Raw genomic sequence first — 14847 nt, forward strand, 5'->3', positions numbered from 1 at the left:
TGCGGTGAAGTTCGTAATGATGTTTTTGATTAGTGAGTTGTCAGGAGGTATTGGCCCTATGCTCATCACAGCGTTGTTTAGCACTTTAAGGCCTCCATAAAGATGAGTGTTTTTTTTTTTTTTGAGAAAAGATGAAAAAGCAGGGGGCATGTGCCTAATGAAGTCTCAGGCTTATAGCCCCTCTCATGACAGGATAATTACACCAAATGCTTCTAGCGAACACTTCAAAGGACACTTCATCCCTGTGCCAACACCCTGCAACACATCTCACCAATCTAGCCTGACCTAAATCAGGTCCCCACGGCTCGTCTGTAATGTCGCCCGCCCACAGACCCACTGGACCTCTGCAGAGTCAACTGCAGTAGAATCACAACCACGCTCAATGTAATTGTGGAGTAAATTTGTATTTGTGACATTGCTGCAGAAACATATTGACAGTAGGGCAAGAATGTGGTGATACAATACATATCATGATACAGGGGTAATAATTTTAATATGCTGCGATATTATACTGTGAGCATTGGCTATATTATTTTTTTATTTTACTTTTAGTTAGACTGTCGTAGTATTAAAAAACACAATCATCTTATGCAGAGTATCTGAGCAAAAAAATGTGGCATCTGCATTTATCAGTCCCTGTAACTTCCAACAATGGCAATATTTTTGTGCAGTTTGTTTGCTACAAATCTCCATGTGCAAACTGTTATTTAAAAATTGTGAGTTTTGGAGAATTAATATAGTTTCACAAGACATAATATTGCAATACTTAAGTGTATCAACATTTTCTGACACCTGTAATTGACAAATGAGATTTGAGATGAGATTCAACTTTATTGTCATTGAACAGAGTAACAAGTAGAACTACGAAATGAGCCATCATCCCGCCCAAACATACATAACACGAGGCACAGCTGTACATTTGTGCAGCAATGTTAAAGTGTTGGTCCATACAAAATCAAACAACACACCAAGCTTGAATTATGACTATAATTAAGTTTATAGTTTATTTTAAAGTACCAGAGCTATCCTCGGGTTGAAATTACAGGTGTTACAATGCATTTCAGTGAAGTTTTCATAGCAGAAAGAAAGCAGTGAAATCTCTATTAAAATGTTAAATTACTCCTGGAGCATAATTGATGAATCTGCTGTCCTAAGCACTCATATTATTAACAAACATGTCTCTATAAGGTCTAAATTCTCATACATGACATTGTTCAGCGTGCCACTCAGAGCCTCCACCTCCTGCTCCACAAACCTGCCCTGAGCTCTCGTGCAATTTGGCCCAAGCTTCTAAGCCAACAGTGCTGTGAAGATATCACGCCGTTCTCCATGTTGTTCACATACTGCTGGGTAATATTAAGTACGTAACAAGAAATTCAAAATGCTCCCAAAGTGCTGTTTCATCCAATAGTGAATAAGATGTCTGGAAGAGATTGCACACATTTACGAGTCACTGGACAATTTTTATAGTGAATCCAGTAGATATTTTCTTTCAGAGTAAGTCGGGGATGATAAATTAGCTTCTGGGGGATAAGATAAACCATATCACCACATTGTGAGTGGCTTGGATAGTCCCCTCTTAACGTCTCAAGGGGAATTAAATTGAGGGGAAGTAAGCATGGGGTAAGGAGTAAGGAGAAACTGCAAAACTGCAGGAGCTAACTGCATTAAAACAATATTTGTGAACGTTTTACTTACGAAGCCAGCATGCGAGGCTATTTTGATAATTGCTGAGACTTCCTAACTGGAATAAACTGCTTCCAGCGCTGGAAGTGCTGCACAGGGGCAGGCTGGAAATCTATTGTGACATGTTGAGAAAGAAATAACACTTAGATGTGTTTGAACGGCTCCACTGAACACATTTCAGATTCTCCCGTGAAAAAGCAAAGCCATGCTAGACGTCGGATGCTGCATAATTAACAAACAAGCACTGCAAACTTCTCTCAGTCTACTCTGAAAATGACTCCTGGAAGAACGGTGGCACAGGAACAGATGGAGAGAGGCCACTTGAACACAGCGTAATGAAGCGATCCGCAGAAAATTCACTCATACAGCGTGCATTTCAAATGAACCCAGTGAGGGTGTTATGTCTCATTTATTTTGGTAACTCACACCTGATGTATTTTTTACATATGTACAGACTGCAATGCTACAGATGCCATATTTCAGAGTTGTTTTTATTTGCTGATAAATACTAGAATATGCAAGACATCAGAAACTTGGAAAAACATGATATTACGGTCATTAGGAACATGATTAAGATGCACTTTTGCATCATTTGTGTTTATAAGACTTGCAAAAGATGGCAACCTCCATCTGTTTACTAGACAGCTAACAAAAATCTTTTCATACAGAAAGCCATCAATGCACATCAAAACAAGCATTTCCTGTTAAACAGCTGTTTAAAGACCAACAGAGTGATTAGAACATGTGGTAACTATCCCCCTCCTCATCAGAGGCAACTTTACACACACATTTGCTGATTTTGACCTCAGCCTGTATTTTTCAGCAGCACATTAGCAGTGGAATAAGTTATTCCACTACTAATGTTGCAGTACATTTTCAATTAGCATTAACAGAGGACAGGCGCTCACTTGGGGGAAAAGAAATAGGTACCCACTCACGATAAATAAATCATGATACCAGGTGGAGCTGAATATTTGTGAGAAGGACTCTTGTAATGATAGTAGACAGTATGGAATCTATTTCCCAAATCACCACTCTGCCTGAGAAGAGGCTCTTCTGAGATTTTTTTTTTTTACATTACTGACCATCACTCTATGTAAGATTATCCTTGCCTGTCTTTTCCATCACTGTACCTTTCTGTCACAGACAAGGCTCCAAGTGCCCTCTTTCGCTCTGACCCTCAATTACCCGGCCCAATCATCTCAGACAGGTGTTGAGGTACAGTAATAAACCCTCGGCTGATGCTGCCGAGGCAGCCTCTCTTTTAAAGCACCTCTGAGAGCTCTGAAATGACTGAACTCAGTGTTGATCAGGTGCAGTGACCACAGTTGACTTGCAGCTGCCGGCTGATAGTGTGCAGTGAAAAGGAAAAAAAAAAAAGTAACAATACCATTTATTGCTCTGTATGGACTGTATAAACAAGATCAGATGTGCTGCCTCAATTGTAGATAAACTATTTTCAGACATATTGTTGAAAAACTGTTCATTGCTATAATTAGGATGCTTATCACTCATGTACAGCATTATAGATATTGTTATATCCATCATCATAGTTTTTAGTAGCTTCCACAAGACACCATTTACAGTAAAGGAAGTAAGTTAAGTTTTCAGCTGAGGTGTTGAGAGAAAATTAAAGACATAAGATAAAGCCAGATCCCTAGCACTTATATCCACACTTATACTATACATTACTGCTTAACTGTGTTGCAAATGGAGTCTTTTCAGTCACAAGGATGTGCTATCACTGCATCATAAACTTTGTAGTGAAGTAGCGTCATAAAGTCCACAGCAATACACAGCCCAGCTCCTCCGGAGGTTTATCACAGCTTCAAGCTGCATAGCCAGCATTTTAAGGGGACAAAACAAAGGAGAAGTCAAAAAACGCTTTGCCATATTTACGAGGACTGACCCCAATTAGTCAGCTATTCATCGATTCCTGATCTAACTGCAAATCTCACAGCAGAATTGTTGCAATGGTGGAAAAATGTGGTTATGAATAAAAGGATCATTCCATTCAGGCTATATGGCAGTGCTGAATGACTGGTTTTATATTGAACTGCTTATTTTCTCCCAAACAAAATCATGATATACATTTACAGTCTATTTTGCCATTAATGTAAGCCTATTAATAATACTTTTAATACACATTTGAAATGTAAGCCTATTAATAATACTTTTAATACACATTTGAAAAGAACTGATGTGCTTTCAATCAGTATCCTTAGTGTGTATGACTTAATCATCATGGGAGACAAAGTTGGAGTATCCAAGTCTGTGGGACCATTTGAGCCTCAAAATGGCTAAATAACAACAACAATGCATGAGCTATGGTTCAAATTCAAAGAATACATGTATTAACCAGAGTACTCAAAAGGAGCAAGCAGCAAATCTTAATTTTTATGTTAATGAATTATTCTCTGTTAAAATCAGCTGGAGGAGGCAAGAACAAACAGCTGACACCCGCAAATGGCGTCCCTCTCCCTGTTTCTCATTGATTGTCCCATCAACTCTCTTCTGTCTGTGGACTGCTTGGGGGATGAAATTGGGCCCAAAATATCTATTTACAACCACAAAAAGCATGTGGGCTAAGAACCTGTGTTCTGTCGATCTGTCTGTCTGTCCTTCCACTCTGTCAGCACTACGGACAGCACAGCACCTATACACAACAATTTACTTGTTTTGATACATCAATCACATTCAAGTAATTAGATTCCTAATGTGTGGACACCTATAATATTTACTAGTAAGTAGTATTTAACCAATAGACTCGACTTCCTTTTCAGGAATTGCTTGAGGCTGCAACAACTGTCAGGAGGACATCAGTCAGTTTAAACATGTAGCATGTGTTGTCCACCCACACAGGTGTTTTTAATTACTCTGGCTGATTAGACTCATGTGCACAAGACCATTACGTGTTGGTACAGTAAACATGAGCTGCTTATTGCATAGGAAATGAGCATTTGACAAATTTTGTTTACTTGTGCAGTGTTCATTTTCTGCTCCTAAATGGCCTGTTACTTCATAAGTTGCACTGTGGGAGCTAACATGGGGTTTTCTCATTTGGTATCTTGATGTGCAGATATAATGCATCGTGTACAGGTGCTCCTCTGTTTCAATGTAAAGCCACATAATTACTTTTGCCTTCTATTTTTGACACTTTCATAATGCATTTTCTATTTTTGACACATTGTGCGCATTGATAATGACTGGTTCCTGATGTGTTCATTCATCCTTTGTGCTAAAGCAATCTGCTCCTCCAATTCGCTCCATAGCTCCTTCATCACACACTCTCTGACTAGAAGAGAAAGCAAGAGACTAGCATTCATTGTTGCTGCATAGAGCGTGTGCTGCATTGTGACCTAGAAAGATTCGGCAGAACCCTTCGAGCAGAGACACTTATCAAGCTAAATTAGCCTACATACTGCAGGCAGGGGTCAGGCTAACCAGCGGTGGAAGCTGCCGCAGCTTTCCGTTAACACTCAGGAATGCATTTTAAAAAGGAAAATAAGAAGCAACACGAGCCACTGCAGAGAAACAACAGCAACATTTGGGTAATGTTCGGTGACCAGAAACATTATTCTAAAAATTCCTTTTACCTTTCCTTTAAAATGTCACAGTATTGCGTTAAACCTACCTCAATACAATGTATTCAGAATGACTTTCTGCTCATTCCAATAACTGCTAACGAACCAAATAGTTTTGTATTGGTGTCATGGAAAGCTTGTGAAATACATTTGGCAGATAATTTCTTAACTCATTGATTAAATTAAGTCCCTCGCTCGAGTTTTCAGCCTCCTCTGGGCGCAGAGAAACGTCTTACATTAACAACTCTGAGTAAAAAGTCGGCAAATCACACTGCAAACACGTTGAGTAATTCAAGGATTAGAGGATTCATACAGCCCAATTCCCTCCGGGCAGTCTGCCAATAGAGAAGCACGGTCCAGGTACTCATGAGGTGTACGATGCCACAACTGGCAGATCTGCAGAGAAGCTCATTGACAGATGAGCCAATGCCATGCATGTAAACGTAAACAGCCAGATATAAATGCAGGTCGCGTGACTTAACAGCAGCAAATATATATTGAATGGAGAGAAAGGACTCTGGAGCTATATAAAGTGTAGTAGTGAAGAGAATAGCAGCATCTACTCACCCTTCACAGTTTCTCTCTCTTAAATTTGCAGCTAGTAATGGAAGTCAGTGATCTTATTTTGGATTCAAGGATTCAGTGAGCAAATTTGTCTTAGATTCAAATCATCATCTTGAGATATTTGCTGGGATCATCAAGCTCATGAATGTCAGTTGCCATGTTTGCGGTGGAGATCACCTTAGCTTTTGGTGCGCATGTTATCAGCGTTTTTGCATTTGCAGTCTGAGACTCATAATTTCCATTCTCTGTCCAATTTAAAGTTGGCCAGAGACTGAATAAGGACTTTAATTCCACACACACAGATAGGACTTTGTGTTGTTGATACAACCGTTCTCATTTGTAGTCATAAGAGCCAGAAAGGAGCAAACACTGCAAATAATTACAGAGGCATGTTTTACAAATCTCACAAAGTAACTACACTTTCTCCGCTATTCAGCCTCAATTATGTTATGTTTATGGGAAAAAAAGAAAAACTTTTTTGAGTTAAAATCCACTGGGCATGATTGCTGAACAGTTGGAGGAAATGTATCGTTTACAAGCTGCATGAAGGCTGAGTGTTTTCATTTTATAATAGATAGCTGTTGAGAGCTGAACATGCTGATTGAAGGTGCTAAAATGTCAAGCATAGGGGGCTTGGATTTTAGGTGTTGTCAGCAAACCAGCGTGATTTCAGCTGAAGTGCTTTCTATTCATCAAACACTCACCACTGTGGCTGCTGATGACAGGAAGCACTGAGGTTAAATTTTGAGTTAACAATGAATGAAATGCTTTTACAGGACACCGTGCAGTAGGGGGTAATTTTGAGATGATTTTGTTTGACAAGTACTGTATGTTACAATAGCAGTGGAATTTAAATATACATGAATGTATAGACATCAAAATCACTGGGTTAAGTGTGGGCTATGAAGCTGTATGTGTAGGTGCATCTCACTCATCCTGGTAGCTGCAGCACAACATCAAGGGCTGGACTGAGGATGTGCTGCTTTCACAGCTCATCTAAAAGGCTTCTTCAGTTCTTCTTTTCTCTTTCTCTAAGAGCTGAAGAAGCCTCTTTGATGAGTCCTGACACGTCTCCACTGCTACAACCGCATTCCAGTGGATATTTAATTTTGTCTTGATGTAGCATAAAGCTAATTTACAACACCTGTCCACAGGAGGCCTTGGTGGAAATAAAAACAATTTTAATACCATGAACAAACAATTAAGGATTTATGGATGAAAAGTATTGTAATGGCAAGCTGTAAAGGCAAACACAGATCTATTAGCAGCTGTGAATAAATCTTAGCTTCTGTTAAACCTGCCTATGGGGGGTAAATCAGTGGGGTATAAAGCATCTGGAAATTTCGTGTAATGTAGTATCGGGTAAGCTGTCACAGAGATTTATATTAAAGTCAGTTTCACAATTAGTACTTTTAGTTAAGTTTCTTTCACACTTTTTTCAACTTATGCCATTTGAGTCTATTTACTTACTATATGTGTGAAAGATAAGATCAGTATGCATTCTGCATTTGTAATGCTTCTGAAAGTACCAAAATATGAGTAATAATAACCCCCCTGTGAACATTAAAGGGGCCCTGTGGAGTTTTCTGGTAAACAAACAAATGTTATGTTTACATTCAGTGCTACTCACCAAAACACATTGTGTTTACCCTGAGGTTTCAACAAATGTGTCACGTGCATTTTATTCTTCATAAAACATTTGCAATCCCTTTTTTAGAATGGTAAACCTGTCTTTGCAGGAGCATTGCTGCATATCTCGCCATGTTAGTGCTACCTGTTGGTCAATGCAATAGTGCAACAATATTGTTGGGACTATGCATGCACAAAATATATAAAACAGGGACCTAGTCAACAGATCCAATTAAGTACTTGAAGTCTAAGCACATGCCCATAGTTTACCCTGGTCTAAACTATCTGATGAGTTTGTAAATTTGGAGCATTTCTCAACGTGGTTCAGTTTTGTTTCCCACAAAAATAAGACAGAAGATTGCATATCTCTGTGAGAAAATATTGCTATGCAATCCTCCTGCTAGCTGCTGCTACTACTACGGTTTGTGTGCTCTGCCGCATCCCACAATGCAGAGTCCACGTGATATTTGAGTCAGCTCAAGGACATATCATATTCTCACCACAAATGAACCGCTACTTTGTTCATTTGGGACCACCTTTAAAGGCTCTCGGTTTGATTGTATCAGTCCGCACCTGAGTTCACATCTGGCCAAAAATATCTCACCAAGGGTGAAAATGAACTGGAGTCCCATTTTACCAGACTAAAAACCACAGGTGTGAAAACACTTTATCACCCTTAAAGTAATGCAGTTGTGGTTCAAAGAGATTTTTGTTTTACTGTGCTGCTAATGGGGTCATGTAAAAATCTCACCAGAAGTGAATATGCTATGTGATGTGTTCTAATAATGTGACCTAAACCTCTAACGGTGATCTCAGTTACAGTAACTCAGTCCGAACTCAAAATGTTTTCACATTGCCAACAATGGTGTAAATCACACCTGAGTAATTAATGTCTGCACAAAATTTCATGGCAATCCATCCACTTCATATATTTCTGCCTGAACAGCAGACCAACATTGCCATCTATAGAGCCATTCTGTTAAACATAAATATAGATAGAAATATCTGATTTAAATCTGTTTCTGGCCTAAACTGTGTTTATCTACAAAATCTCATCACTTCTCTTTCTTGTTCTCTCGCTTTTGTATTGCAGGTGGTGGGTCAGATCGATAAACTAACGTCAGACTTTGACTTTGACCTGGAGCCAGATGACTGGACGGTGGCCACAGCCAGCAGCACGTCCAGCAGCGAGCGAGGTCTGGGAGAGGCCTTCCGGCTGGACTTCCTCAATGCAGATGTGCTTTCTGATAGTTGGGAGTTCTGCAGCTACCTGGAGGCTGCTGGCGCCACTGCTCGCATACCTGGTGAGCAACCAGGAGATCTGCGATCGGACCTGGGCCGCGGCACCATCCCCACCCAGACGCAGACCCCCACCCCGCCCCCCTCCACTGCCTCGGTCTACTCCCAGATGAACGGCGGGCTGCCCATCCCCAACGGGCCCCGCATTATTACTCCTGATTCGTCCAGCGAGGAGGCCAGCAGCTCCACGCACAGCCACAAGACTTCTCGTACCTCCGGCACAAGAGAAAGAGTCCGCTTCAGTGATAAAATCCTGTACCACGCATTGTGCTGTGATGATGATGAGGAGGAGGAGCAAGAGGAATTACAAGAGGACAAGAGTGGCTGTGCTACACCGGAGAGCGACAGTGAACCCAATCTCCTGTCGAGCTCAGTCGCCCCCAAACGTTCTTCCTCTGAGCACTCGCTCCTCCATAACTGTCTGGACCCTTCCTACATCTCCTCGCCAATGAAGGGGACAACGGGAGCTCACACACTACCCAGGAAAGGTCTCTTGAACCCCGGCTGCCGCAAAAAACTGTTACGAAATAGCAGCACACAAACTGTCTCTGACAAGAGCACCCAAACTGTACTGCCCTATATTCCAACCAAACAGAAAACAAAGGACCACTGAGAAAGCCCTAAGTTTATCATAAATCTCATGAAGAGGACTGTGCATTATTTAATATTAAATACATAGCTCATAGATTAATACACAAATAAATTAATTACTAAATAAATAAATGATATATGGGAAATCACTCGACTACCTAAAGTTATTTTGAGGCTCAGGGAAAACAAGATGAAATGAAGCAAAGCAGATCATTAGGATGAAAGTTACTGGTGGACCAAAAGGTTAGTGCCTGTTCTAATGTTAAAAGATACACTGAATGGATTCCCTATGTGTTATCATTTGAAACGATTACAGACATTATAAAAAGCAATCATTTTTACTGGAACATTTTCAGTGTTCAAAATTGGAAGTGAAGTATGGAGAGGTCCTAACCCCTCCTCGTACTATAGCAGAGGTCACAAAAAGGAAAAGAAAATGCTTGTTCCTATAATGTGGATACAAAACGCTGCACATTCTGTACTCTGAATCTGTATAAACATTGTCTTTTTTCATGTTCCAGTTATTTCAAATGTCAAGGGGATTGTTGCTTTCAGCGGGATAATGTCTCTAGATGCACATGTCAAGCCTCTTCCTCTCTTTGATGTCACAAACAAGTTGGAGCAAAGAGCCAGAAAAGAACACTATTTACCTGCCATTGATTTTATAAATCATCTCAATGTGATCTCTTCTTGGTCTGCTGCAGAAACATAAGAGTGGTAGGCAGAAAAACAAGATATATAAAGTAATGTGAGTGTGTGCAGTCCTCAAAAAATGACATTTCCAATTTGTTCTCTTCATCCGAGCCTGGTGGTGACGTCATTAGACCTGGGATCCGAGTTAAATAGCAGTCCGCTGAAAAGTGCTAAAGGTTTTGTCTCTCCATTCAGTTGCCCAGTGGGGAATTGAACTCAGCAGAGCAGCATTTTATTCACAGGGCTAACGCCAATAGCCATTCCTGATCAATATGTTAGAGGGAGGTTGCAGTGAGAGGTCTCTCTGCTGAGCATGCATGCCACTCTCCTGGGATCTGTGAACAAAAACTCACAGTCAGATCTATTTACTAACACTGAGTGGAACAAAAATTAGAACTGTAGCCCTGAAGAACTGACATTTCAAAAAAATGCATGTCCAGGAGTGAGAGCTGGTGGTGGAAAGAGAGTGTTTCTGTGAGTGTTCAAAGATTTTTCTTTTTTTACCGAGCAATAATCTACCCCGGGGAATGGCTTTGTGAGTCTACTCCCCTGGTCCCCTCACACTTACTTTCCGATTGTTGTGTATAGGTTTGAAAAGAAAAGAGTAAAATGTCATAGTCTTCAAGAGGTAACTTCTTGCTGACTCTCTTGAAGTTGACCTTTGTGCCTCTGATCACCTAATGAGGACTAAACCTTCCGCAGCAGGCAGAGGTGCTTGTAGAATCTTATTCATTCACATAACTAATATAGTTCATTTAATGTGATGCAGGTAGTGAGAAACACTGTGAAATGGTCTAAAAAAAAATCACAGGATTTTTGTTTTTGGAACTTAGCCTGGCATCGCCAGACTGATTGGCAAGTGGATATTAGTCTGGAAATAGAAGTTTAGTTCCAGCGTTATCAAAGGGCCCAGACCATTGCTTCATAACGAATGGATGATGCGTCTCCACTTTCTCCCACTATACAGAAGTCAATGTCCTGGATATAGGAGCCACCATTTTGAACATTTGGAGCCAGTATGCCCAGTAGTGTTCAGCTTTTGGAGCCGCAGTATTGAATACCCACCTGACATCACACCCCCTTTTCACAGCATAACAACAACAAATTCAAACCAGACTCATCTGAAAAATGAAAACTTGAACAAACATCCGCATTAGTTTGGGAACCAGACAAATCTGCAGAGCTCAAGTTTTATCTGCTCTGGCAGATGCATTTGGTCTCTCTCCCATTCAAACAGATTGCCACCAGTCCTGGCCCAAAACAAACTGTCAAACTTGTTCTGCTAATACATTGCCTATTTTTCATCTCAAATTAAAATTTTCAGAAACACACTTCAGGGTGTTTTCTTGTAATTTGAGAAAGTTTATGACCTGGCCTCCATTAGTTTCCTGCTTTAAAGTGGATCATGCACTGCCCCAACTGGCAGGTGTTGAAGAGTCAACCACAGCGGTCAATCATGATGTTAAACCCCCATTTAAGAACATCAAATAACTAATTAACCAAACTTCTAAGACTTGAATATACATCAGCGTGAAAAGAACTACCTAAAATGACAGAAACTATATTTGAGGAAAATGCAATTTGATTATTTGTTGAGACACATGAGCTACAAATGCCAGTAAAGGCAGTGTTTGGTCCGTTTTCAAGCAAGAAATAAAAAAAGACAGCCTGAAATAGAGAACACAGTAACATAGTCTTGATTCATATTTGAATGAGCACTGGTGAGTTTAAAGGTTTTGATCATGGTTTGTGAGACTAGTGCATTGCACTGGACACACAAGTCTTCATATAAAACCCAGCCCATATGATATAAATGGTTGGTTAAGTGGTTTGTTGGCCATAATCTGTGTGAATGGGAGGGAGATTAGGCGCATCTGCCAAAGCAAATAAAACACAAGATCAGGACATTTGTCTGGTTTCTAGGCTAGCTGAAACTACATATTGGGCAACTGTCTAACAAGTCAACCAACATTAAAATGTTTTACATATAGATATGACAGTTTAAGTCTACAGAAATCTTCCTACATAATCTGCAATTTGTCAAAGCAATACATTAATATCATCAACCATGACTCAAGACAAATTAAGTTCAAATTAAAATGCCATGCTACCACAAACCACATAATTTAAATCTCTTTGCAATGAATATCATACTGATTCAAACATTTTGGCAAGTTGCAATAATGGTAACAATTGTTAAAAGCTTAGTTACGATTTAACAAATTACAAGTGATTTCTGAGCCCTAGGTACCAGAGCTAGCTCACTGCTTGAGGTGTAGCTAACCCTCGACACTTGCCACTGCAACACTGTAGATTATTAGGTCCTCTGGAGAAGCACATCCATAACAGCCCACCTCTTTGTTTTTGTTTGTGTTCATGTCTAACAGTTATTGCATAGTGCACTGCTTAGGAGAATTACAGCCGTGCTGTTTAGGCAGCATCAAGCCTCAAGAGTCCAATATAAGGGAAGCAGAGTGAGCACTTTAACACCAGACAGCTTGGTAGAAGCGGCACAAGCAACAATTGGCCTGGAGCTGATGTGCTATACATGCATATACCAGAAGTAATTTGGTGATTTTTTGTTTTCCTTTTGTCTTGCTCTGGCTCAGTTAATCCCAAGTACCTGTGAAGAAAGAGGCACTGAAGAGAGATCAATGGCTCACTCCCCAAAGCATTGGCTGCCATTTCCCTGCTAGATTGGGGACCAACAGGTCATCACAGCCATTAGCATAAACAAACAAAGCTATGCCGCCACACAGGCAAAGCATCAATTACAGAAAAACAAACTAAGCCCTTATTGTGATGCCTATACACCCGGCAGACGTTGTAAGGGGGGATTTTCTTATTTCTTTTTCAATCTAAAAATTGTATAAGTCATATCTGTGAGGAAATCACCTCTTCAAATATAGAGCTGTTTGGCACAGCCACAGAATACATTATCATTGGGGACAGATTTGAGATATTTGGACAAAACATTAGCAACGTCTCTTTTGCCAACAGGCTCATTATTCATCTCTAATAGGGCAGAGCTTTGTCCTCGGTTCTCTGTAGGACAAGGATGGGAGGCATCCAAAGGTTATGAAAACCTGAGCACACTGATGCCAAATCATCTGCCGACCAGGAAGATCATTTTGTGATGCCACTGCATAAGAAACAGATGTTGTGTGCTTGTGTATGCGTGCATACGTGCATGTCGCTTGTCTTATGTTCACTGCCTTTGTGCCTGCACATTGTGCAAAGAGATAAGTGCTGTTTGGTGATTCACATATCGCCTCATGTTTAATTTCATATTTCACTGTCATAGCAATTAATGGAGATCAATACAAATAGACATCGCACATCCCCCTGGAAGTCATTTGGCCAGACTTGTCCATAAGACAAGATTAAACAAAATCTCTTTTAGAAGGCTGCAAAGTGAGTCATGCCATCTGTGTTTTGACATCAGCGGTGGGCATGTATTAATTCACATCCCTGATCAATCCTCTAATCACTGCCAGCGGGACACCCTCTGTTGAGTGACTGACAAATAGTGTTGAGCAAAACCACTTTAAAAAGGTGATTATGACTCTAAAGCACAGACGTGCACGCCCCCCAACCTCTTCCATCCACTCACTTCATATATAATTACCACACTTCACTCTCACTGCCCCTTGCCCCCGTCCATGAGCAGAGGAAAACAGATGACAGATCTCTGTTTTCTCTGCTGATTGGTAAGGGTCCATGAAGCGGAGAGCTCAATGCAGCCTCACTGATTACTATGGATTGGCTAACGGCCGGGGCTACCTAAGGTTGATTTGTTTCATCTTTGTGCCATTTATATCCTGCCGCTACTCGAACAAACTATTTCTATTCCATCTCCCTCCTCCTTCTCCTACCTGCATCCTCCTATCACCACACACCCCTTTCCCATTCATGATATCCATTATCATGTCTCAGTTTTGGTCAAACAAGTTGAAAGTTTTGTGTCATTGAGCCAAAATGTACCGTACAGAGATCACAGCTTGAAGAGCTCACTGCTCCTGATGAGACAAGGTCAGAAGCAGCGGAACAATGTGTTGAACTTCAGGTGCAGTGGACGGTTGGCACAGGGTTACACCGCATGCCGTGTAACCCGTGTAGAGGACGCCGCCGTGTTTATGCACACGCAGACACCGGCCACAATCGGGCCACAGAATCTATACCCCGGCCAATCCGAGATGACTCCTGAGCACCTGAGGGATGGCCGGACAAGGCCACGCCAACCATCAGTCACCATTTGATTGGGCCGGGGGAGTGATTAATGAAGAGCCATGCAACAGCCGCAGATAAGATTAGACCTTCACAGGTGATGAAGGACAGGGCCTGTGTCTGCGAGTGGGGGTTGGGCAGTTCCCGGGACAAAACACTGCCTTCAGATGACTTGGCACACAGTAATTAAAGTTAATGAGAATCCTGTCACTTCCACATACACCGTGGCATTGTGATTGAACAGTGTGTCAAGCAAAACAAAGACAGGTAATGGGTGGCAATAATTATTCTATGATAGGTCAAAGAGAAGGCGACCATACGGCCTTGATCAAATAAAGCTACCAAATCATTTTTAGTGTTTGTATTGGACCTTTAGTAGGGAAACCTGTATTAGTGGGGTTAAGATAACAGACAAAAAAGTACACAAACTTGACATTTGACTACTTTCTTGTGCCTGTGCAAATTTTGTTGCACTCATATTAATGTGGCAAACTGTCTTATTGCCACTTATGAAAGGTAAAACTAATTGTAAAATGTCTTTGCCAAGTGACCCAGGGACAACTGCAGTCCTTAG

General features: G+C 40.9%; 2 protein-coding genes across 4 annotated transcripts in view; one reads left to right on the forward strand and one right to left on the reverse strand.

Moving 5' to 3' along the window:
* The window catches only part of insyn1 (inhibitory synaptic factor 1), a 56383-nt gene extending 46884 nt beyond the window's left edge, over positions 1-9499 (forward strand). The window contains exon 2 of the mRNA XM_059349886.1: positions 8557-9499. Coding sequence (XP_059205869.1) covers positions 8557-9375 — 819 coding nt within the window. The 3' untranslated portion in view covers positions 9376-9499. The remainder of the gene's footprint in view (positions 1-8556) is intronic.
* The window catches only part of loxl1 (lysyl oxidase-like 1), a 272803-nt gene that overhangs the window by 183714 nt on the left and 74242 nt on the right, over positions 1-14847 (reverse strand). The gene's annotated exons all lie outside the window — the stretch shown is intronic.

The sequence above is a fragment of the Centropristis striata genome, chromosome 2 (genome assembly GCF_030273125.1).
Source record: "Centropristis striata isolate RG_2023a ecotype Rhode Island chromosome 2, C.striata_1.0, whole genome shotgun sequence".
Taxonomy (NCBI): domain Eukaryota; kingdom Metazoa; phylum Chordata; class Actinopteri; order Perciformes; family Serranidae; genus Centropristis; species Centropristis striata.